General features: G+C 37.6%; 1 protein-coding gene across 2 annotated transcripts in view; it reads left to right on the top strand.

The window, feature by feature from the left end:
- The window catches only part of RCAN1 (regulator of calcineurin 1), a 46805-nt gene that overhangs the window by 17614 nt on the left and 4297 nt on the right, over positions 1–24894 (top strand). The window contains exons 1-3 of one of the 2 annotated variants that reach the window (XM_069871983.1): positions 19321–19739; positions 21844–22017; positions 23022–23181. In XM_069871983.1, coding sequence (XP_069728084.1) covers positions 19653–19739; positions 21844–22017; positions 23022–23181 — 421 coding nt within the window. In that variant the 5' untranslated portion in view covers positions 19321–19652. Of the gene's footprint in view, positions 1–19320; positions 19740–21843; positions 22018–23021; positions 23182–24894 lie in introns of those variants that run through there. The other variant, XM_069871973.1, reaches the window with a different exon arrangement.

Genomic DNA, 24894 nt, shown 5'->3' with positions numbered 1-24894 from the left:
CGTTTTATTTTATCTCTGAAAATGTTGTGGGCAGATACTGAACAGACAAGCCCCATTGTAACTTTTAATACTGAAGCCATGAAGCAGAGTCTTGTCCAGCATAACTAGGACCTGAATTGGTGCTATTTAGAGAGTCCTTTGGTCTGGGAAACAGATGATGATGCTGTCTAGTTTTTGAGGACTGTTTCCTTTTCCACAGTTAATCATCTATTAAAGTTATTTGTGTTAAATTCATTCTTTTAAATGTCATGGTGAGTAATGCAACAGAAAGCATGAGGTGCTTTAAAAAGTAAAGTTCATTATTATTGTTGAAGTCCAAATAATTTAAAAATATTTCTAGATTAGAGGGGAACAAGGCAGGACAATAATTTAACTTATGATCACTTATTGGTTAATTGTAAATTGGAAAGTAGAAGTTATTTAAATCATAGAATAATTTGGGCAGGAAGGGACCTTTAAAGGTCACGTAGTCCAATCCTCCTGCAGTGAGCATGGACATCTTTGACTAGATCAGGTTCCTGAAAGCCCCATCCAACCTGACCTTGGATGTTTCCAGGGATGGGAGACTTAACAGCCTCTCCAAGCAACCTGTTCCAGTGTTTAACCACCCTCATTATAAAAAATTTCTTCCTGTCTGAATCTACCCTCTCTTAGTTTAAAACCATTAGCTCTTGCCCTATTACAACAGGCCCTGGTGAGAAGCTTTTCATCATCTTTTTTAAAAGCCCCCTTTAAGTACTGAAAGGTTGCAATAAGATCTCCTTGGAGTCTTCTCTTCTAGCTGAATAACACCAACTCTTTCAGCCTCTTTTCATAAGAGAGGTGTTCCAGGCCTTTGATCATGTGTGATCTGGACACATTCCAACAGATTCATGTCTTTTCTGTGCTGAAGGGTCTGGAACTGGACCCAGTGTTCCAGGTGTCATCTCACAAGAGCAAAGTAGAGGGGCAAAATCACCTGCCTTGCCTTGCTGGCTACGATTCTTTTGATGCAGCCCAGGGTACAGTTGGCCTTCTGAGCTGCGAGTGCACGTTGTTGGCTCGTGTCCAGCTTTTCATCCACCAGTAACCCCAAGTCCTCCTCCTCAGTGCTATTCTCAATCCCTTCATCCCCCAGCCTGTACTAATACCAGGTTTTGCCCCAACCCAAGTGCAGAACCTTGCACTTGGCCTTCTTGAACATCATGAGGTTCGCATGGGCTCACTCTCAAGCCTGTCCAGGTGCCTCTGGATGACATCCTGTCCCTCGGGCATGTCAGCTGCGCCATGCTTGGTGTCATCAGTCTGTGCATCTGTGCTGTCTTTGCTTCTGTGTCTCCCTCTCCTAGACCTAATCACAGAATCACAGAATCACAGAATAACCAGGTTGGAAGAGACCCACCGGATCATCGAGTCCAACCGTTCCTATCAAAACACTAAACCATATCCCTCAGCACCTCGTCCACCCGTGCTTTAAACACCTCCAGGGAAGGTGACTCAGCCACCTCCCTGGGCAGCCTGTTCCAGTGCCCAATGACCCTTTCTGTAAAGAATTTTTTCCTAACGTCTAGCCTAAACCTCCCCTGGCGGAGCTTTAGGCCATTCCCTCTTGTCCTGTCCCCTGTCACTTGAGAGAAGAGGCCAGCACCCTCCTCTCTACAACGTCCTTTCAGGTAGTAATCCTGGTTTAAGCTTCTGAAGTTCAGTTCTTGGGACTTGTAGTTAAACTATAATTATTAAGAAAGCAATTGCTTTATCACCTCGTCTTTATAACTGCCCAAGTATTCTTACAGCAAATATAAGCTTTATGTGTGAGTTAAAGGATCCTGGGAAAGTCAAGTAAGAGGAGAACAAAAAAACCATCTGCAGTGCTTCAGTGCTTCAAAACTGCAATGGAATACACCTAATTACAGACTATTGGCAATTTGTGTTAATGTTGTCCAAAAGCTGAGGCAGTGTTAGTGGAGGAGCTGAGGTCCCTTTCAGGCTGCTGCACATCAGAGCAGCTCCCTGACAGGAGAACCTACTGCTTGTGGCACTAGGGAATTAGCACAGCACTGGGAAGAATTATGCTGAGTGGTGATCTTAGCTCGGAAGGTCTGCCATGTTCTTTCTGAAGAGCTGGACCTGTCTCATAGGGGTAAAGGCTAGTAAGACTGAGCAGTTAGCTGTGTGCCAGACCATGAGGGTTTGGAGGGAAATAGTAATTGAATCGATAAATCTAAAACCTAAGAATTACCATGGGCAAATAAGCGTTGGGAAGTCTTAATGTGTCAACCCAACGAGGTCACCTTAATTCTCAATTCTTGAAGTGAATATGGGGTCATCTTAAATCTTGACATAAATAATCTTATTATTTTTAATAGATTGGATGTGGGACACCAAAGTTTACTATTGAACAGACAGATCAGATTGTATTTATTATAGAGTATATTGGAACCTCATCCATATCAGACAGAAAAGGAATCACTGTAATTGCTACAGCCTGCAGCTGTGTTTAATTACAGACAAAACAGTATGCAGTAGAGTAATTTAAAATAGAATTGCTCCTTGTTTAGCAGTGTCAGGTGATTTGGTTGGGCTTTTTCCTTTCTTCTATAAGGAAGAACATACTCTGGAAAGTTTTGTTGTTGCAAGCTGATTTGTCTTTAATGTAAGGGGTAGTTTCTGAGCCTCAAAACAGGCAGCTTGACTCTTTCTGGTAGTTGATAATGTGGCTTCTCTTGTAAATTCACAAGACCATGGTTTCTTAAAGGAACTGCTGGTAAGATATTGTTCTTTTCCTCCCTGCATTTTTTTTCCAACACACTTTCCATGTATTTGCACATTATTGTTTGTTCTTTCTTCCGCTTCCCACCCCCCCTCCTATTTAAAGTATCACTTTTTTGCTGACTGTTCTGGTTAGTATTTGCATTGCATATTGTCTTATTTGAAGACTGTAATTCTTTTGCATTTAAATCTGCAAAAACCTTGTAACATTTAGGTTGCGTAATGTAGAACTGGAAATGCTGCTTTTAAGCTCTTCAGATCTGCCAAGCAGAGCAAAAAAAATGTCAGCTAAATTTTCTGAGTTGGCTTTAGAAATAGTCAAGGTAATGCTTTTCTTGGAGGCTGTCATAATCAAGTGACTTTGAGAAGAAGTGACCAGTCTGTGGTGGTTAAAAATACACTGTTTATGAACCTCTAACTCCTAAAAGAGGATCTGTTAGTCAGGCACAAACTGTTTTTATGAAGAACACCTGAGCACGGTACTTAGTTTTCCTCATAGCCAAACTTGTGAAATAAAACGCTTTATCTCTAAGCTTTTTACAGAAGTGTTATAGTTCAATCAAAACCTAATTCATCTGGAAAAAACGATAAGCTTTAACTGTTCACATGGGAAAGATGTCTTTATATCTGTATTTACTTGAAGGCCAAGAATACAATAGTAGTCTTCCCTTTGGCTAGGACGTTATTGTTACAGTAACTTAATGAAGTTCCTCAGAAATACCTTGGAGAGTGACATTAATAGCAAACAGACTAAAAATAGCTCAGGGCAGCGCCCTGAAGGGACTGTCTGCCTTTCTTCCTTGGCTGGAGAAAAGGTTTCATGGCTGTATTTTCCAAAACAGGGTTTGGTGGACTACAAGAACAAATAAGCAAGAAGTTTGAAGGCACTAGGGAAACCTGAGAAATTATATCCATATTTAATATCACAGTGAGATTTCTTTTATTTATCCTTCACTGGGAAATAGGAACAATTGTATGACACTGAAAACCTGTTTTGATAGCACTCTTATATGTCTAAAACCCTGTGTTCCTAAAATTGGCAAAAATGAATAGAGTAGAGAGCATAAACAGTAAGTGATTTCACATGGGGGCTTAATGGAAGTTCAGCTTTCTGGAGCAAGGAGTGTAAAGTTCTTAACAAATGAAATTTGTAAGTCATATACATGAGAAATGTGAGCAGTGCTTTGTCAGACTCTGGGAAGGGAGGAATTGGGTAATCTATTGCCACTTTAAGTAGGAAAGTGACTGTTGAGAGAACCTGTTACTCTTCAAATTACAGAAGCGGCAACCCAGATACAAAGGTGAAACGATGTTACATGTAGTTTCACTATACCAAAGCTTATCTGCACACTAAACAGAATTAAGTTCCCTTAAATATCTTCATGAAAATGGGACACGATGAGGGTCCTGGGAGCTACTTTGAAGTCTCATTTGTTTAAGTACTACCCTCCTGACTCAGGCTTGATCAAACAGAGAGTAACTGGAACTTTGATCAGGTACTGAAGTCAGCCTCACTGGTGTGTGCTCTGTTGAAGTAACACTACGAGGGATTGTAGAAACCAGTCAGGCAAGTAGTTGCAGGGAACTTGTAATTATTTCATAGTCTGTCGGTGTAACCAAACTCTTTGTTGTGTTGTGATTTCTAAGAAAAGAACAAACTTTTAACAGAAGATGCAAGTATTCAGAGAGGCTCTTGCTAAATTTCCTTAAAAAAAAAAGTCCTATTTGATAGGCAGCTAAGGCTGGAGTTTTAGTGAATAGGGATATATAGGAAATGGAGTGAAAAAATATGCATACATTTTGGGATTTTCTCATAATACTGGGGGGAGAATAAGCATTTTAAAAAAGCATTTAGATTTCTTTTTGAAATTTTTAAAGAAAATCAAATTATACACAACCCTACTCCCCATCCACAGCCTACCCTCTTTCCCAGTTTCTCTAGATGTGTCTTGGAGAATTTGTCAGAGAATATTTCCTTACAGATGGTTCTCTTACTGAGTACACTTCTCACTGTGTGGAACATAATTTTCATCTAAATCTTGAATCAGGCTGGTGTTTATAATTACCACGCTTCTGTAAAGGAGAAAGAATTGTTTGGGAAACTCCAGTTCTGTTTGTGAGGGTGTCTGTAGATTTGAGATTCAAATGTATATATTTGACTGTTAGTGTTTTCTTCCCACGTGCAGACTGATAGAGGGTAAGTGTCCTGTGTTTAAATACAGTAGCTCTTTCTAGATTAATGGAAAAGATGTTAGATCTGCTGACAGCTCTGCTCTTTGAGGCGTCTTTTTGCAGGAACTGTTTGTATTTTTGCTGGAGCCTCAAAGCCTCTGGTTTCAAGGTTGCCATAAAGTCAGATTGTTGTAACAATCATAGCCTCACCTTCAGTTGTATTAAACAGGTAACTTTGTATTTATTGACGTTTGGGCATTTCTGTCGTATCTTTTTGGCAGCAACATCTAAACAGTGATAAATCCCTTCTAAAAGGACCTTACAGATAAGGACTTGATCCTCCTTTCATTTAGGAAAGTGGCAATGTTATGGCATTGACTTTTAACTGGGAACATAAAATAGTGCTGTCAGGATCTGTACAGGCAAGAGAGGATAAAAGAGATTATTAAAGGATGTATTAAGTCTTGTTATCTGTCAAATTAGAACTATGTGTAAGCCGGGAGTAATTTGTTTAGGAAAACAACCATGTGAATGTTTGCCATGATGGTAGTTATTCTGGGTATAGGTTAACAAAATTATATTTGATAGAATGAATCACACAAATATACTGTTTGCTTTTAAAGACAGTCTCAAAGATTCACATTTAGAAACTAGGCAATGAGAATATACTGCTTTACATACTGTACAGACTTTGTGAAATGTTTTCCAGGAAAATTGAGTATAGCCATGAATCACTTATGGAAAACCCAGTGGAATGAATTACTCAAAGAAATATTTAAGTGACCACCCTTTGCCTCCTGCTATCAGGAAATAGTGCAGTTTTCCATGATTTTATACAAAATGTGGCATAAATAAGAAAAGCTATAGTTAGAATAGCAAGCTGTTACAATTGCTGCTCTTTGACTTTCTCGTAGCTTTCTAAAAATACTTGTTTTGAAATAAATATGCAATGTACTATCAGATAAAAGGTGTGGATATTTGGGGGAAATCTGCAAATTTTTAAGATGTTCAAGAAATTACTCTCTTCCCTGAACTTGCCTCTTCTACCTGTGTTTTCCTGCTGGCGTAATATAAATGGGGGGACTATTTTCATTCTTTCTTCCAAGACTGTTACTTGTCTTATCTCCTTTGACTGTCAGGCTTTTACTTTCAGGATAACAAGTAAGTAAAGTCAAAGACTGCACAATTAAAACAGTTTAACTATGGAAGTAAAGGCTACTGCATCAGTAGTCCACAAGTTACATATTTGGTAATGTACATATCCTGCAGTACTGATTATTATTGTTCAGAGAACTGACTGAAAATGGTATCCTCATATGCAGTAAATTGGCTGAATATTTCTTTACTGAATGGTAATGAATTTTTTTTTTCATTTTATCAGTGTAGTTATCATGCAAGTTCTACAGTCTGCATGTTTTATCCATGCAAATGCATTGAAGCGTGTGAACTTCTATGCTTTTTGCATTGGCATGTGTGTTCTGAACAGTGTTAATGATTATGGCATTACAAGACTAAACATGTATATCAGAAATGCCAGAAAAAAGTGCGTGGGGCAAGTGAGGGAGTACAGCTATCAGGCTTCTTTGGAGTGAATCCTGCAGTAGCCTTTGTGACACGAGCTGTTGATCCCAAAGCCTAGGGAAGCTCTTGGTGTTTGGGAGAGAGTTGCTTAGACTTTACTGACAACCTTTCATAGATGGCTGTGAGTATTAAATGACTGACAAGTCTTACTTTTTGCTGCTTCCTGTTCCTTGCCAAGAGCTGGTTCTGCCAAAGATGATCACATCCAAGTTCTTTTACGGGCCTGCATAGGAAGTTGGTTTGTGTTTTGGTGGGTTTTGTTTGGTGGTTTTGGGGGCTTTATGGTGGGGGTGTTGTTTTGTTCCTATTTTTTGTGGGCAACAGCTTGTACATGGATATAGTCTGGGTTTAGACCAGTTAGGCCTAGTGAAATAGATTGAATATTTTGTTACTTTGTAAGTGAAAGCTGCTGCATTCACTTTTCCTGTTCAGCTGTACTGAACTGTGTATTGCTAACTTACTGGGCTGTTTTTGAAAGAAAGCAATGTAAAGGAATGGTGCTTAGGCAACTTTAGCTTTGAATTTTATTGGAAAGTGGATGGATGTCTCATTTTCAGTTAAATACTTCTGAAGAAATTTAGTGGCAAGAAAGGGATTTTAGGAGTTAATTCTTAGCCATGCAAGATACCATTGAGGTGAACACTGTCCTCCACTGCTCCGTGTACAGAACCAAGCTTCAGCCTGTCACCGCACTTCTCCATCCATTTGGATTCTTTTTTTTCTCTTCTCAATTTTTGTCCGTTTCACTATGCTTCACTTAGCCACTTATAACTCTTTCTGGCACATCTAGCCTTTGCACTGTCATTCTGAAAACCAAAAATGTGCGTACTGTGCCAAATACAGGTTTCAGATTCACATTGCTTGCTCAATATGCATTTTAGCCTTTATGTGCAAGTTAGGAGATGGTCCTCCTAAATTATCCTTAGCTCTCACTCATTCTTAACTCTTGTGTTGTCCTCTGGAAAACCAAGACGATTATTCTTCTGTGGTAACTTCAGTGGTTTTTATTTTTTAAATTTTGTTATGATATGTGTATTAAATGAGCCCCATAAGCTTGTAAATTCCTTTGTGCACTAAGCATATTTCACAGATTGTAGAGCAAATGAACAAACATCTCTTTCTTTGCATTTGTGTCCTGGGCCGACACCTTCTACAAAGTTCCGAATTCTCCCTTCTTTACATCCTTTGGCATATGCTGATACTTGTTCTAGCTTGTCTGGAGGCCCACATAAGCTGCCTGGCTGGCTTCTGCCAAGCAGGATAGCTGACAAGAGCTCTGCATGCTTCTTCCTTGGTCTTCTTGCTCTGCCTAGTCCTTGATATTTTCACACAACTCTTGATCACAAATGCCATCCTTTAACCCTTATCTCAGAATCATACTTTATTGAAACTTGCTAAGAGGCTTGAGACAGTCCATTTTTTTGCCTGCCATCTGATGACTTTTGAGAAAACTCTCCCTGTTACTTTAAGGGATATTTTTCTTCTGTGGACTTAAACTTACATGAAGGAGCTCTTTCAAAGTAAAACACAATAAACAATGCCTTTTTTCCCTGATCATTCTTTAAAGGATTAAATAATGTCCTGAGGAGATTATCCTTGAGTGGTGTCTGAATATAGGGTTATAGGCTCTTGGTAATCCTGTGAGGGAATGTAGAGTGCTCCTCAGAAATTCCTAACCTTTTAAGATGCTATTTGTTAATGACTGTTTTCTGCCTTCCAGATGAGAACAAGCTTTATGAGCTTTCTAACTTACTAGGTATAAAGATTCTGTGCTCTGTTCTTACGTTTTCCAAAGAGACACCGGCTACTCTGGACTGAATGCTTTGTAGCTCCCAAGTGCAGGATTGCTTTGAGGTATAGATGAACAGGAAGGAATTCTAGTGCTGATCAGGCTTTCAGGTGGCATAATGTGAGTGTGTTAAGGTGTTAATTGAGTGTAATGGTTGCTCAGTTCACGTTAATACCTTTGTTCCAGAATGTCACATCTTGAACAAAGTAGAGGTATTCCTTGGAGATTTTGCTGTAGAGAGCTTCGTTCTTTCCTCAGCAGGATGAGGTTTTAAGATGCTGGTTTGCACAGGTGTTAAAGTATTTGAATAACCTCTTTTTGTGTAATCTATCCATATGGACTGACAGAATGCTATGCAGTTCTTATTTACGTGTTCTGGTTTTTCTTCTTAGTAAAAGTATTTTTCTCAGTGAAACAAAATTAAACAGAAGTTGTTTATCTCTTCTGAAATTCTCTCAGCATGTAAAATCCTAAGATTTGTTTTTATTTTTGTAAATCTTCTATTTAGTCACTGTAATTTTGCAAATTTTTGCGTGCTAGTTTTTAGCACTTAAAATTATTTTTTCCAGGTGGAATGGTATTTTCCAAGTGGAATGGTTAGACTCGATGATCCGGTGGGTCTCTTCCAACCTGGTTATTCTATGATTCTATGATTCTATTTTTAATATGAATAGAAAAATAGTTGCCAGTAAACATACTATGTGACAATGTTTCCTTCCAGAACCCTTGAATGAATGCAAAAATGTAATCCATTTATGATGGATCATTTTAGTAAATTCCTTGCAGGAGTGGAAACACATTGAAATAAGACTTTGGAATATACTTACCATATTAAAAAGTTTTCTAAACGAGTCTAGTTGGTTACTCAAATATTCTGTAGTGGAGTTTCCAGATTACCACTTCTGTGTTACCAGTCAGTGAACAGGAATTTAGTGTTTAATGCTTGGAAATGGAAGTGTAAGTCATGGATTTTTCCAAGGAAGGAATAAGCATACTGTACGTATTTATTTTTCAGATGGTTGGCTGGAAAATCGTCACACATTGAATCTGTAAATAGCCCTTCTTTGACAGAGCACAGCTCTTTATATTCTCTTTGAACATATGTAGGCTACATAATGCAAGCACCACAACAGTTCGTACATTTTAAGCTCCTATTAAAAAAAAACCCAACCTTGTAAGAGTTTATTCAGTAAAAGCAGCTATTACCCTTCTTGGAAGTGCTTTTGGAATGTGTGTTTTAAAAAAAAAATCATCAGTGTGTTATTTGAGTCTTTTCTTAATCTCTCAGTAGAGTGATTGTGGAGAGGACAGCTTCTGTGTGCAGAGAAATGGCTGAATTCAGCACTTGGCTTCGTAGAAACCTTGCTGACGTCCATAAGTGATGCACACTTCTGTGGTCAAAACTTTTGATCCCTTGACTTTCTGTTGTAAGGACATGCAGCTTCAGGGTACAGTCTGTAATTGCAGACTTCAAATAAATCTTTGAAATCGCATTAGGAACTAATTTGAGTAGGATTTCTTCTTTATTCTCCTTTTGAAATTGCAGCAATAGATGCAGGCAAGCTTCTGTGGAAGTTTTTTTTTTTCTTTTGTCATGTGAAAAGCTGTTTTAATATCAAGAAAATGGGTAAGTTAACTGGCAGTCATTGAAGAAACTTGGATTGCAATTCATATCTTCAGTAGGTGAAATTTTTCAGTGAAGGGGGAAGAAATATGATTGGAACTTTGAGGAATTATTGATTAAATGGTAAACAAAATTCTCTCACAGGTTCTGGAGATCTCTTGAGGAAAGACTGATTGACTCTTCTGAACCATTTTCTGCAATTCTTTTATTCAAAAGAAAGCACTCCAAAGTTGTTGTAATCGGACTGTAGGCAAGCCAGTATAGTACTTCAGCAAATGTCATCAAAGAGTAATAATAGCTCTTGAAGATTTTGAATCAGCTGTACTCCATCTGTGAGGGGGAGTAGTCCACAGAGTGACACCTATGTATTATCTTCAGGTGTAAAACTATACCCAAATTCTTAACAGTCTACCAGAGTAATGCTGAGAAATGGCTTCTGAGAGGAGAGACCACCAAGACCACTGGCTTGAGTAAAAATAGCACCTTGCTGTTAAGTTTTGGGAGTAAATAAAATGCTTATTGCAGCGAAGGCCCAAGCTGCCTTTTTTACTTCCATTAGACTTGAAGAGCGTGCATCTGTTCTGGATAAACTCCAGATTATATTATTTCAGGAACTTTTAATAAGAAAATGCAGGTGGAACTGAGGAGTGAATGCTATTGTATCCTTCCCTATTTACTATTGTTTTGTTTAAGTGGCCATTGAACTGGTGAACTGTTTTGATTTCCCCACTGTGATCATGGAAGATACTGTGCAGCTCAAAAACTCTGGTTCAGATAGGAATGACTGGGTTTTGTTTCTACCATCAGATGTCACTTACTTGTTTTGAAATTTTTGCTTAACATGTTATAAGCATGTCATGTTGCAATGCACTCTGAAATCAAGGAGTAGAGGTGATGGCACAAGTCACACCAAAACACAGGTTGGTGGTGTACTTCTAGTATCTTCCAAAATCATTAGTAGAAAAGTCAGTTAGCTTCAGAATTTTGTTGCATTAAAGAACTTCAGAATCCTCTGTCTAGGCAGTTCCAAAACACCCACCAGAGGTCTTTGGTTACAGGTACAGAAACTACTAAAGTATTATCTGACTGTTTCAGAACAAATTTGAAAACAAAATCTTGGTCGCTCAAAGAAAAAGTAGTTGGACTTCTTAAACTGGTTTATCTAAAACTTTAATATGCAGTAATTCGTGCTTTATAATGGTAACTCTTGATTTAGAGGCTGAGTAGGGACTAAAGATAAGCTGACACAGATTCATTCCTTCTGCTTTTTCTCCTCAGTACTGACCTTTTTATCATTGCATCCATTATCTAGAGTGTACAAAGTGAGATAAAAATATCTAGACTTTTTTTGGTCTTTTCAGAAAAGTTTGAATGCGCATGGAAGAATATTGAAACAAAAATGTCACTTGCCTTTTAATCCTGCTGTGATGATTGGTGTGTGTTTCATAAAGCCAGAGAGCTGGAAAAATATTTTTTTTCCTCAAGCTGTATTTAAAAGACTAGGATGTTGACATCAAGCTTTTACTCTAACTGACATAGACATAGTCTTTAAAATTTGAATCTGGATCATAACCTTGCCCAATCATCTCAAAATCTAGTTTTTAAAAACTCCTGTTTGGCAAAATATATCTTCATTGTACTTATACATGTATATATCAAAACAAATCCTATACTACTGGCTTGAGTTTTGTAGGTCATAAAGTAGTTTAGGTTCAATGTTCTGTTAGCAATTTGCATTTATATTGTGGATGCTTTCTAGCTCGAGGATGGAAGACAGGTGCTTGGAAACTATGTGCTTGCTACTGGAACATCTGGATATCAGGGAGCTTTGACCATATTGGCTTTAATTTTAATGGTTTTAATAAAATACTCTCATTTGTGGGACTGAATTGTGACACACTGCTGGGGTCTTTTTCCCTCTTTCCACAAGAGAGAACTGGGGAACCTGGTTCCTTTGTCTTTCACAGTCTACGTCCTTTCTTGTAAACTATCATGATGTGATTGTCTTTATGCAAGAACTTCCATTCCTCATCACTTCTTGTTTTGGCTGCTGAATATAGTTCTGCTTATATCCCTGTCAACATTTAAATACTAGGTTAACACTAAAGGCCCGTTTCTCTGAAATTTATTCTCTGTTCAGTCTTCAAACATGGTATCTTTTAGATATCAGTGTACAAGCCCAGCACCGACATTTCCACAGTGCCCCTTAGCTCACCCTAATGCATGGGCGATGTGCAGAGGCAGCATTGGAGCACAGCACTCCAGCTGTGTAAGTGTCAGAATATGTATGACGTGCTTAAAGAATGCATGAATCCCACTCTAAGCATGTGCCCTATCCTCTGGACCTCTCCCTCAGCTGAATCTAACTTATAAATAACTTTACAGCTGTTCCCTCTTTAGAAAACAAAGTGTTCTTTATCTTTAGAAGTGCCCCTCACTCAAGAAATAATTATACGAACAGCCATTTTTGTTTTAGTAGCTGATGTGTTTAGCATGCCTCTTTCTTTCTTTCTTTCTTGAATTGTTTCATCTTGCAAATCCACCTATCTGTTAATTAATGTCTAGGGTTTTTACCCCACACTGGTATTCAAATAAATAACCTTGAAAAGGACAGATCACTGATGATTTTTCCTGGTTATAGGGGTAGGAAGAATACCTCGTGCTTCCTTTATTTCATAGTTATGCAGTTCTTATGAGGTATTACTTTATATCTTGGGGGCAAGGGGACTTTTTTATAATAAATTACTTCCTCAATTCTGCTGTAAATAGTTTACAGGTGCATTTTCTATAGTATGCAAAAATGGTCTATTAACACATTTTGGCTTAAAAGCCCTTGTTCTTTTTTTCAGTTGATAGTAAATATAGATGATCCTTAGAGAATTTTCTTATTTTTTTCCCTTTCTCTGATCTCCACTCTGAGGAAAGGATTTATATAGATATCTATATTTATAGAAGCCTTCAATGAGTTTAAGTTGGAAGGGAAGAGTTGTTTAAGGATTTCCTGCCCTTCCCTTTCCATAGTTGGCCTTTTCTAGTGTGGCATGTGCACAGCTTACGTGATGAATTACAGACTGTACTATTGTCCCTGTCACCTTTATGCCTTGTTTTTTTTCTTGCTGCTCCCCTCCTCCTTCCCACTCCCAATATGGATTATACTATAATATTGCTGGACAGTGCTTTTCAGCTATTTCCATCCGCTTGTAAGAAGCATCTTGTATTCTTGAAGGTTGGTTTGATTATTGGAAACCAAATTCTCTCTCCATGGTAGGCGTGGGAGAAAGTTTTATGACTGATCTCCCAAGATCCTTCTCCTTCCCATTTACTGCAAAGACTTGATGTTTCATTATATACTTTTTCTACTACAAATATTACCTGTACATAATTTTGTACTTCTAGTGAATCAAGTAATGAACTTGAACAGAAGTAAAAATAGGAGAAATATGTATAGGGTTTTTTTAAAAAAAAAAACCCAAACAAACTCTTTGATTGGTATTTATCCTTCTGTACCTTTAGGTATATAAAGTTACTTGAGTCCTGCATCTTAGGCATATGTACCATCCTATTAAAACTACAGAATCTTCATAGCTTTCCTGCTAGCTTTTGCATGTTTTGCCTAGCATCTTAGAAAATGGTCACTCATTCCTCTGCTCTGTTTTATGTTTGGAAGAGGAAAAAGAAAAATGATTGAATGCCCTAAATTAAAAAACTTTTCCTGGAAGTGGCACTGCACCCCGGATGTGTGGGCTTTAAGTTTTATTGTAAACTGAGTCTAGCCCTGTCTACCTGCAATAAGCATGTACTCTTAACATACGAAGTACGCTAGTAATAGTTGTGCTGAACTACTGCTCTGATAAATGTTGCTGACAAGTATTCAAGCTTGATTTCTGAAAATTTTTTTTATAAGAAAATGTTGTCCAATAGTTCAGTTTTATAGCTATTGAATACTTCTTTCAAACAATGCTCCTATATAGTACTTAACATAACTTGATATAGTATAGGCAGATGGGCTTTTCTTTTCCATACCCTATTATGTGGAATCAGATGCTTAAATTTTGTTAAAACTGCACAATTTTTTGTCTCTTTTATGACTGGAAATTTGATGACTAAAATACTTGTAAGCATATGAAATAGCGGATGGTCATGAGTTTGCTGTTCCACATTATAAACAAAGTTAATGAAAGGAGCTGATGATGACTGTTTTAACTCCCTGCTTCATGCCCCTTTTTCCATTTTGTCATTGTGTGGGTGTTACCTTGACTTAATACACTGCACATAGCTCTGTGTAATTTGGGAAACCAGTTCGTGTACTTGTATTGCCATACTCTGTATGATTTCTTTAGTGTAAATAAATCTGTAGATATTATTTTTGCATTTTCTTCCATAATACTAAAGACTTATACATATTTAAAAGGTGTTTTGTTGCAGATGTACTAACTCAGTGTATATACTTATTTCTCTTATGGTATCTTTCTGATGATCTGATTAATGTGTAGAATATAAAATCAATGAGTACATGACTTTGAAAAACTTTTTTCATAACAGCAAGCCAGAAGAAACTGTCTATTTAACATATTCAGTTGTGTGATAATTCTGACTCCTTTCCCTCCCTCTATTTCTGATCTGGGTTTGCTTGGCATGGGAGAAATCTGTACAGCTAAGTTAAGGGCTGGGTTACTGTCTGCATGAGTTTATCCTTTCCAGTGTCCTGGATTAGACATCAAGTTTGCCAGCCTCCCTATGGATTGTTAGGATTTTGAAGACAAAAGTATACTCAACACGGTTAATCTGCCTGTTAATTTTGCTTCATAACAAATCCTGTCAGACTTGTGAAAAGAAATTATGTCCAGGTTTCCTTACAGTCATCTTTGTTTTGGAGGGAGTTTTTTGTTGGGGGGGTGTGTGTGATTCATTTTTAGCTAGTAAAATGAGACAAAGAACTGTGCAGATATTTACGTTTGACCCAGCAGACATTGATGTGACTTCTCTTGCTCAAGTAAATTTCAAAACAAAATGAAATCCACAACAGAAAACTCTGTAGAAAAACAACCCACCTGTTGAGTCCCAAGGGCAGGGAAAATAAGTTTTCCAACAATGGAGAATGTTACCATTTCCTGACTGCAGTGTTAGTTTGCAGAGCACCCTTACACGCAGTTCCGAAATGTATGTTGTCAAGGACATGTGCTCATTTTGACCTTTGTATATTCCTTGCTTTTTCAGTGGTTCCGAGTTCTGGATTTTTTGTTTTTTACCTGAATGCATGCCGAAGCCACACTCTAGATAAGTGTTAGGTTTCAGAAAGGAACATTTTCCCATTCTCCTTCAGCATGCCTGCCCCATGCAGACACATAGCACTGCTTCTCCCGCACTGATGGAACAGCGCAGGCTAGAAGGTCACTTGAATTCAGGTACGTGCTAGTGCACAGGGAACAGAGCTTACTGAATTTAGACATGCGTGGATAGCTCTTAAAGCTGTTTACTGTCTACCCCTCCCTCTCCTTTCTCAACCACTAGGAAAATGAAACCAGCAAGTATGATTATTCATTCTAGATAATTTCAAGATGTTTATCCCTGTCCTAAGTAAGGGCTAAGGCAAGATAATTAACGTGAAGACAGGAATAGAAACTATATGTTGATAGCAAAAGATCAGCAAGTATTTATAGTGGGAGTACAGGGATTACATAAACAGCACCCTTCAAGGGCAGGGATGAGAGAAAAGAATGGACTATATTGTTCTGATTTATGGGTCATAGGTGATCATTTGATTAGCTGACAAAATTACCAACACTTTTATTTTCATGTTAATTTTCTTCCTCAGATTGTTAACTTTGCTAATGTAGTTATCAGCAATGAACAGTCATTTTTGTGACTTGCCTTTTTTCCTGCTTCTGCAGCCGCATTTCCTCCTCTTCTGTGCTTTGCCTATTTTACTGTATGTAGAGAGTATATTGTAGAACTATTTATGGCATTCAATCATTTTATGTTCCGACTATTCCGTATGTTCCTTTGCCTCCTTGTTTCTCTGTTCACTCCTAAAGGCAACTCAATAATGGTCTCTGTTAAATTTCTCTGCCTGGGAAGTGCTACTAGTGGAGGATCTGTCAGGTGCTATTGATGTCAGAGCATACTTTAGGTCTTCATTAAGCATCTTATCTGCAATTTATAGAGCTCAATTTTTAAAACTTGAGCCCCAGAATCTGTACCTTTCAAGGGAAAGGTGAAACCTGAGAAAAGGGGGACTGACCATATTGTCATGTCATACTATTCTTATCCATTTATTTTCCCTGATTTTTGTTGGCTAAAGTACAGCAGCATCCCATTGTACTGATGAAGTTTGAATTCTTTAGTGTCAGTCATCATTCGGTATCTGGATGACAGGAAGTATCTTTAAGCAGGTGTTCTCCTTGCCCTTGTTCTCTTTCTGTAGGTCACTAGGGAGTCTCAAAGAGAAGACAGAAAGTAACAAACTCTCAATTCAAGGGAGAAGAAAAACTGCAGTCTAGTAGTATCAGAACATCAAATCCAGAAGTTCTGATAGTCTTGCTGTGTTCTTGTTCTAGACAGTTTGTTAGCATGTGGTTCACAAATGTTATGCGAACACCACAGAAGAAGCATTACAGTACTGACAGGATTTTGTAATGGTTGTTTTATAACCTTGACTCTTGGTTTCTGCAACAGATCTCAGGGCTCTCAATATAATGCTGCTGCCTTAAATAACACTTCATTAAATGAAGCTAGGGTAGTGAGAACTAATTTTTCTTCTGAGAAACTAAGTCCTTTTTTTCTTCTTTTGAGAAATTAAGTCCTTCTGGTTTTAGGATTAAATATTACCGTCTAGGTAATATTTACTAATCCTTTACAATTAAGTAAACTACCTTGAGTAGTTTATTTAATCCAGTAATTGAGACATAGTAGACTGCATTTTTGTTCTAATAAGTATAGCGGTAAGGGTATTAGACCACTTCCAAGTGTTCCCCTCCCAGAGTACTAGTTCTTGGTTTATTATGTGCCGTGAATGGACTGTTAGTATGCAAACTATCTTTTTTTTTTTTTTCCTGAATTGTTTGTGTGACTCCTGACAGAACCTTATAATGATGGTAATGATAAAATGGAACAGACTAGGGCTGGTTTCTTTTATTTGTCTTTTTAAATGTATTAAGTAAAACCTAGTGTTAACACTGGAAGTCTCTAAATTTATTTTGAATCTGGAGAAGACTGAAAAATTGTTTTGTGAGGTGTTAAATGTTCTCAAAACTAGTTGGTTTGTTTACAGCTGCCACAGTAGTACAGCAGTCTATAGTCCTGTTTTAGGTGACAAACTATATCTAAAAGGTTGCTGTTGTAAGACTTATAAAGGCCTTTTCCATGGACCTCAGTACTATGTGTAGGTGGCCTTGAGGATGGCACTCAGAAATATTTTTAATGTCTTCTTCTTCATGGCATCTAGGCCTAAAAATGTAAGTCTACAACGGGATGCAAGTGCCAAGGATCTACCTGTCCTACTTCGAGCTGTGAAGTCCAAAACAGGGCTTTTGAAGACTTCTGCAGTCACTGGACTGCTAGGAAGCTTTGACACGCTTAGCTATATAAATGTCTGCAGCTAGGTTGCTAAAGGCTTCATTCTGTTGAGCAGCTCAAGCTGCCTCCTGTGTAGGCCCTGTGAGGCTCTACAAAATAAATATTCTTTCCACCTGTCACCCACAGAGATGCTGCAGTCACCTCGGTAGCCTCAGAATATACCAAGTGACTCTGACTCAGTAGATTAATCGGAGGACCTTCTTTACTTTCTTATCAGTACCTGTAGCATCTAGGATGTGGAAAGCCTGCTTTCCTTTTATGCTCATGTGATTCATGGCCGAGTTTTCCAGATGAGCATCCTGACTGCTGGTATATGGAGTCATGCTTGGTGCTTCCATTTCCGAAGTCCTTAAGACACTGGATGACCTAATTCCAGAGTAAGGGCAGGATTCAAGACATACTTGGCATGATTTTCTGTGTGTGCTCGGGTGGTTCACTGTATGGTATGATGGCTGTTTATGAATCCGCTTCTTAAGTATCTGGATTTCTGGGTACATGTAGTGAACTTGGGAACTTGGATGTGTTCTTATTATGTTTGTGCCCAGCCAGATATCAGTGATGTTGAGTGGCTGGGTAGCCACTGCATCCCATTTTTATGGGAGCTCAGGGAGAGAAAAGGAGCTGCTGTTTCCTTCTGTCTTTCAGGCACTCAGTATGTTAGGTGCTCCTGGAGCACTGGAGGCTTGTTAACTGTTACTTTTGTTCAGAGTTGAGTTTGGTCTCACTGACATCATCTATACCAGTTGTTGAGTTGTCCTTCAAGTCACCTTCTCTTTTCCTGAGCAGAGCTTATCTTTAGGTGGGACTTCTAAGGAAAGGTTGGAAGTTGGTCCGAGTAGTCATTCATACTAAGATAACTTTTACACAAAGATAGCTACAATAGCAGAGTTTGACCAGTCAGTGGGGATTTTGGCTTGTGGCACAGTAAGTATCCTTAACTTTAAGCAAGTAAGTAGACCCCATGAAAACAGAGAAGGCAATTCATTTGAATAGTTATACATGATGAAATATTTCTGAGATAAGATTTTAAAGTTATGACGGTCAGTTATTTGCAAGTATTTCCTAAAAATTGATGCTTCTGTCATAGCCCCATGTTATAGTAAAATGAACTAAATGCAGTTATGATTTTGACTTCATTATAAATTTTGATCTAAAGCTGCATATGAAAGTTCCAAATAACTTGTAAAAGATTCAGTTTAAACTTAATGACTTACTGCAAATGCTAGTGATTTAAAACCAAAACCACAAACAAAACAAAAAAAAACCAAGTAAAAAAAAGAAAAACTGTGTCCTGTGCTGCTTTCTGAGACATGTTCTGAAACTGGGATACAAATACCCTTAAGCCAGAAAATGTCAGAAATGTAGGTTTCATACCTCATCACTGCTGTCCAGGTTGTGTCTTAAAGACCTGCCAGCAGATTTCTGATGAAGCTCCTCTTCAAATAAAAAAACAACCAAAAAAACCCACTACTCCAAAACAAAAACCAAAACTTCCCAACAGTCTGAGGCTCTGAGTTTTTAATAAAGTAAGAATGGTAATTCTTATAGTTGTTTCGTAATGGGGGAGGAAAGTACTTTCCCAAATCAATTCCTCCCAATCTCTAAATTTCAGTCCATGTATTTTTTTCCACAAAATTACCAAAAGCTATTGACCTGAGGGATTTGTTTTCCATTCTGAAGTCTTGAAATTTTCCTCCTGGCTAATTACAGCCTATTACTCTAGACTTTGGTGCTTTAGCAGTAACATTTTCCATCTTAAGATGGGTTGTCCCATTCCAGTGAAGAGCATGTTGTCTGAGTGCTGAATGGAATTACTACCAGTGGAAACTATGCTGCAAGAGGCTCGATAAAGCAGCTGCTGTGCAAACCTCAGCTGTTTTTTCCATCCTCCCGAGCGCTGGTAATTAGCATAGGGAAGCTGACTAATGTGCTGACGTCACCTCTTTCCAGTCGCAGCTTACATTTTGTTCCTGACTGCCTGAAAGCATGCAGGACTTTGTTCAGGAATGCGCTGTCACATACAGGATGCTCTGAAACCTTTCCTTTTTTTTTTTTGAGGGGCTGGACTTGTTTCCCTTATAAACGCTGCCTGCAGGACCAACGGCTTCCTTAAAAGTCAGTGGTTTCTGTGGAACAGCAAATATCACTTTGGCAAAGCACAAAATGCATTTTAGAAATTTTAACTACAGTTTTAGCTCTCTTATTGCCTGTGTGGCAGATAGTGATGTCTTCAATCAAGCAGAAACAAGGGTACGCATTATCTTTTCTATTTTATTTCTGTGAACTACTGGAATACTGAAGTATGTGTGTGCTGTTTCACATTGTTTAAAATACAGGTATCTTTATAGTTTTTAGATTTGTAAGAAAACTTTAGTTTGATGTAAGGGTCTTGGGTCTCACAAGCCCACAATACTATGCTCCTGTATGAGTGGCTCTGACTCTGGAAAACATTAGATCTTAAGCTATGTGTTTTTGAAAATAATTGGAATTTACCTCCATATTTCTTTATATAGTGTCTTCTTCACTTGCATATGTGTTTTCAGCAAATGTTTACATTATAAATTTGATTGGCAAAATTCACATAATTTACAGTACACTTTATACTTTTCATGGGATTTTTTGGCTGGCACTGTAATTAAGAGCATATTGTTAAAACTAGTCTTCCCAGATTTATCTTTGACTGATTAGAATTAATATAACATAGGCAATCCAGTCTTGATACAGTGAATTGTTAACTGCTAAGATACCTTAAGGACAAAAATAACACTTTGTTTAGCGTCATATTGCTAGCATGGCATTTATGACCTCTATAATCATATATGTTTAAAACTATATAGATTTCACAAATCTTGTAAGTACTGTCTGAGTTTAAATGTTGACTGTGAACTTCAAAATACAGTTTAGTGTGGATTTGGCTTAGTTTTCACGATGGCATCCAGCTCTCTGGGGTACAGGAGGCTAGGAAATACAGTCTTTGTGTCAGAGGGTCCCGGTCTTCTTTCAGAGCTCATTTAGAAGAAGCTTAAGCATGGCTCAGCAAGAAGCAGGACCGCTCTGATTTTACAATATCTTTGAAATAGAGCAGTTCTGTACACAGCTGTGGCAAGTTTGTGAAGCAGAGCTTTTTAGGAAAGAAAACAAAATATTGAAGTAATTGCTGCCTTCTTGTTCAATCTCTGTTGCTTTTTTCTACTAATTCAAAATACAACAGTAAAATAAGAAATGAGGCAATGTGATTTTACGTAGTTTTTATTTATTTTGGCTTTGTATTGAACTTCTAGTAGCTTTTATGAAAAGAAAATATCTGAAAATGTCTGAAATCAGAATGCTTGATCTATAGCTATCACTGAAATACAGCTTGTAACTGAAGACTGTGTTCTCAATGCAAGCTTGAAACACTTGGCAAGAGCATTGCATCTTCAAAACCTCTGGCTTCTTTCTCTTCCTTTGGTCTGGCATCGTGAAGTAAATGGAAGCACTCTTCATATAAATTATAATAAGTACTAGCCAAGTCAGTTTTGCATAAATGCCCTAGGAGCACAAACCTGAAGTGCTAAATGGAGATAGCCAGCTGTTGGTAAAGGTGCTTCAGTCTTTTCATGGAGATAGGACAGCAAACTAAATCAGCTGCAGATCTATGAAGATAGGAGGTTTTGGTCACCTACTCTTACCATACAGTCAAAACAGAAAGTATGTCAAAGGCCCTTCAGGAGATGTATGGTTAGTACTTCAGATTTTTTAGAGAAGATAGTGGAAGCCTTTTTAGAATTTGTTCCAGAAACAGAAGAAGCTATTAAATTAGACTTCAGTAATAGTAAGCTCATTTTCCTAAATGAAAGTAGCAGCTATTAAAAAAGGAGATGTTCATGACCTTTATTATGCATGCTGAGTCACTGGAGAAAATTACATTTAGTTTGCAAATATGCTTCTTTCATTTTTCTCTATTAGAACTGTTGTGTTGGTTTCTTTGAAAACTGCACACTTAGACAAAGGCACACTTTGCAGACTTTTTTCAAGGCCTTTGGATATTAATTTTGTAAGGCAAATATTTATTTTCAATGTCTTACCAATTCTACTAGTTCTACTATGTCACTAAATCAGAGTATCATGTCCAACACTTACTAAAGATAATCTGTTTCTAATAAGGAAGGAAAAAGCTGCTATAGAGAAAACAAGTGATAGATTAGAAAAATTTATTATAAAAAGAGAGAAGAAAACTAAATGTAAGCTGTTACAAATACGTTACTATTCAAGAGTTGTAGTATGCCCTTACTAGAAACTGCAATTTATTTCTATAGTTCTTTAGAGAAAATGTAGCGTTACATATTCACTTTCTTTGGTTCTTTCTTTTCAGGCCAAATTTGAATCACTGTTTAGAACATACGACAGAGATATCACCTTTCAGTATTTTAAGAGCTTCAAAAGAGTACGAATAAATTTCAGTAACCCTTTATCTGCAGCAGATGCTAGAATCCAGTTGCACAAGACAGAGTTCCTTGGAAAGGAAATAAAATTATATTTTGCTCAGGTAAGTCTTTTGTGATAATCCTTAAAAGGTGCTAAAGCATAACTTATTTGTGATAAGCTTCCACATGTCCTCAGTCATGCTAACGAACGCTGTTAATTTTTCAGTTTGATTAGAGAATCAAAGGTTGTTCTACAGCTACAAGTATTTGGCAGTTGTTGCATATCTTGTGTTTATGTCTTCGTCTGTATTGTCTTGATTAACCTTGGGGAAAAGAATAGAGGACAGTAATCAGTACGGTCAAAGAAAGAGTTTAACGTGGTGGGAGAAGCCAAGTGTGCTCCACCAACAGTATGTATGCACACACATGCACATGCAAGTAGTATCTGAGGGAATCCAAAGCGTGGAACTGCACGTTCAGGGCTGTTACCTGTTGATCCTGCTCTCACTAGTGCAAATCATTTGTTTAGCACACTTTTGCACTTGGACACTGCCGTCTCTGTAGCCCTGTAGCTGGCTAGCATCCTCTGCTGAGGATGTGAAACCCTCAGGTTCTGGTAATGTGGATACTTTTTGATAGCTGCTGAGTATTTTCCTACATAAATTTAATGGGAAAATTAATTTATGTGTGTCTGTTTCAGATGTCCCTAGGGACAGTCCTGAAGGAGCCAGTTTATTTATATACCTTCTAGAATTCTCACTACTCTCACCTTGTGGTAATGAGTTTCAATGCCATTTGTCATTAGGCCTTAAAGCCCATTTCCAGCTTCCTCCTACTTCAGTGTTTTAAGGACAGATATTTTCTGGTGAAATTTTTGTAAAACTCCATCATGAGAAAATGCAGATGTGCATACTTCATTGCATGTTTCATCAGAGTTAACGAATGTGATGGCTTGTCTGTATTTTGTATGCTGGGTCTTTCATGTAGCTCTCTTCAATAATGTAGTTACATGCTGCCACCTTGAGTGCCTGTTACAGCATAACATCTAGTCAAACCTTAAAATTCCTCATGAATTATGGATTCATTGATAATAGGGTAACAGCTTTGGTGTTTATGCTTTTTTCAGACTTTGCACATTGGAAGCTCACATCTGGCGCCACCAAATCCAGACAAACAGTTTTTGATTTCACCTCCTGCCTCTCCACCTGTTGATTGGAAGCAAGTAGAAGATGCTACTCCAGTCATTAACTATGACCTTTTATATGCTATCTCCAAGTTAGGACCAGGTAAGAAGTAGAAACACTAGAATTTTGGTTGAGTAAAACACTTCTTAAACTTTCTGAATTTCTAGAACTTCTCAAATTAATTACAATCTACTCATTAAATCTGTAATATCAGAAAAAGTATTAGTAAATAGTAGTTTCTTACATGTATAGTAATTCCACAGGATCACTTGGAGGGCCCAGACCTCCACAAAGTGATCTGTTTTATGGTTTGTAGAGAGCATTAATCTTGCTTCAGTGATATATTAACTTGTTCATCAGAATTTTCAAGAAGCAGCTTCCTAAAAATGAAGAGGCAATTGCGTAGTTACGTTCATTTTGAAGAGACAGGGAAGTCCTATTTCAGATTGAGACAATGAACTGGCTAACAGCTGTGTAGATCTGAGGTACTACTTCTGCATCTGAGATAGTAGTATGTGTAGGCGGGAAACTATCAGTATCAACCTAATTTTCTTTTGGATTTAAGAGGGAGAAATTTCTGCCCATACTTGCTGCTTCTAATTTTCATCTGCTTCAATTTATTCATTTATTGGAAACTTTGAGATATCTTCATTCTGGAAGGAGAAAGAAGTTTATATCAAGTTCCACTTTTTTTCCCAATTGTCTAAACTAAAAGTATTAAGAACGTACACTTATCCCTCATTTCTACTGCTGTCCTATAAGTTGCTTGTCATTTTGGCTAGCCATGCTGTATAAACTGTTTACAGATCTATTTATTGAAAATAGATAGCTCTACAGATAGGCAGTTCTACCTGATATTTGTATTTTTAAACCAAATAGATGTAAAGTTCCACTAAATGAAACTCCTATTTTGACATGGTTCAGTGATTAATGATCACATCCTTTGATGTCATTTTATACCTCAGTTAAGAGAACCTTCTTAATGAGAATTGGTGCAAATATTTCCCAGAATCTTTGATTTAACATGTTTGCAACTGTACTGTTATGTTTAGGGGAGAGAAAATTTGGCCATCTTTATAGTGATATCAAAGAGAATAAAAACTGTAGTCTGAATCAATACACGGTAGTATTTTTATATGCCTGTTTACCTACCAGCTTAGGGAATGCGTCTTATTATGTCAGTAGTAAGGGGTGGAGAAAAGAGGGTGGGGCAAAACTTTTAGCACCTCATACGTTAGCTTTCTATGTAATAGTTTATGGTTGACTGTATGCTGTTGACATCTAAAGATTCTAGGGAAAACAGCCTGCATCTCACAAACCACTAGGGAAGTCTTACCTGTAAAAATTCAGCCCTTTGCAGTTTGTGGAGGGACAAAAATCTATGCTTAAAGTGGCATAAAAATTGGGGTAGATTATTGGCAATTTTTAATAAATACCATCTTTTAGGTGGTGTGTTAATTATAATGGCGAGAACAATTTATAGGAAAGATATTGCAGTTAGAGGTGGAGGTATAAAATGCTGCCACAAATCATTTGTTTACCCAGTAATATGTAAACTAGGCAGGTGAGCCTGCGTGTTGGTCTTTAAAACCATCCCTCAGGAATACTGGCGATACACTAAATATTTTTATTAAAGATTTTATTTTCCTGAAGTCTGTTTTTGAAACAGAAGTCCCATAAGATTATGCTTGTTAGAATAAAAGTTGTTTTTGATGAAACACATGGAATGAATAAATAAATAACATTACAACTTACTGATTTTATGGAAGTTCAAAGCTTGCTCCATGGGTGCTGCTTTTTTTTTACTACGAACTT

This window comes from Phaenicophaeus curvirostris, chromosome 1, assembly GCF_032191515.1.
Source record: "Phaenicophaeus curvirostris isolate KB17595 chromosome 1, BPBGC_Pcur_1.0, whole genome shotgun sequence".
Classification (NCBI taxonomy): domain Eukaryota; kingdom Metazoa; phylum Chordata; class Aves; order Cuculiformes; family Cuculidae; genus Phaenicophaeus; species Phaenicophaeus curvirostris.
Note: the sequence above shows the minus strand (reverse complement) of the source record. Positions and strands in the feature narration are given on the sequence as shown.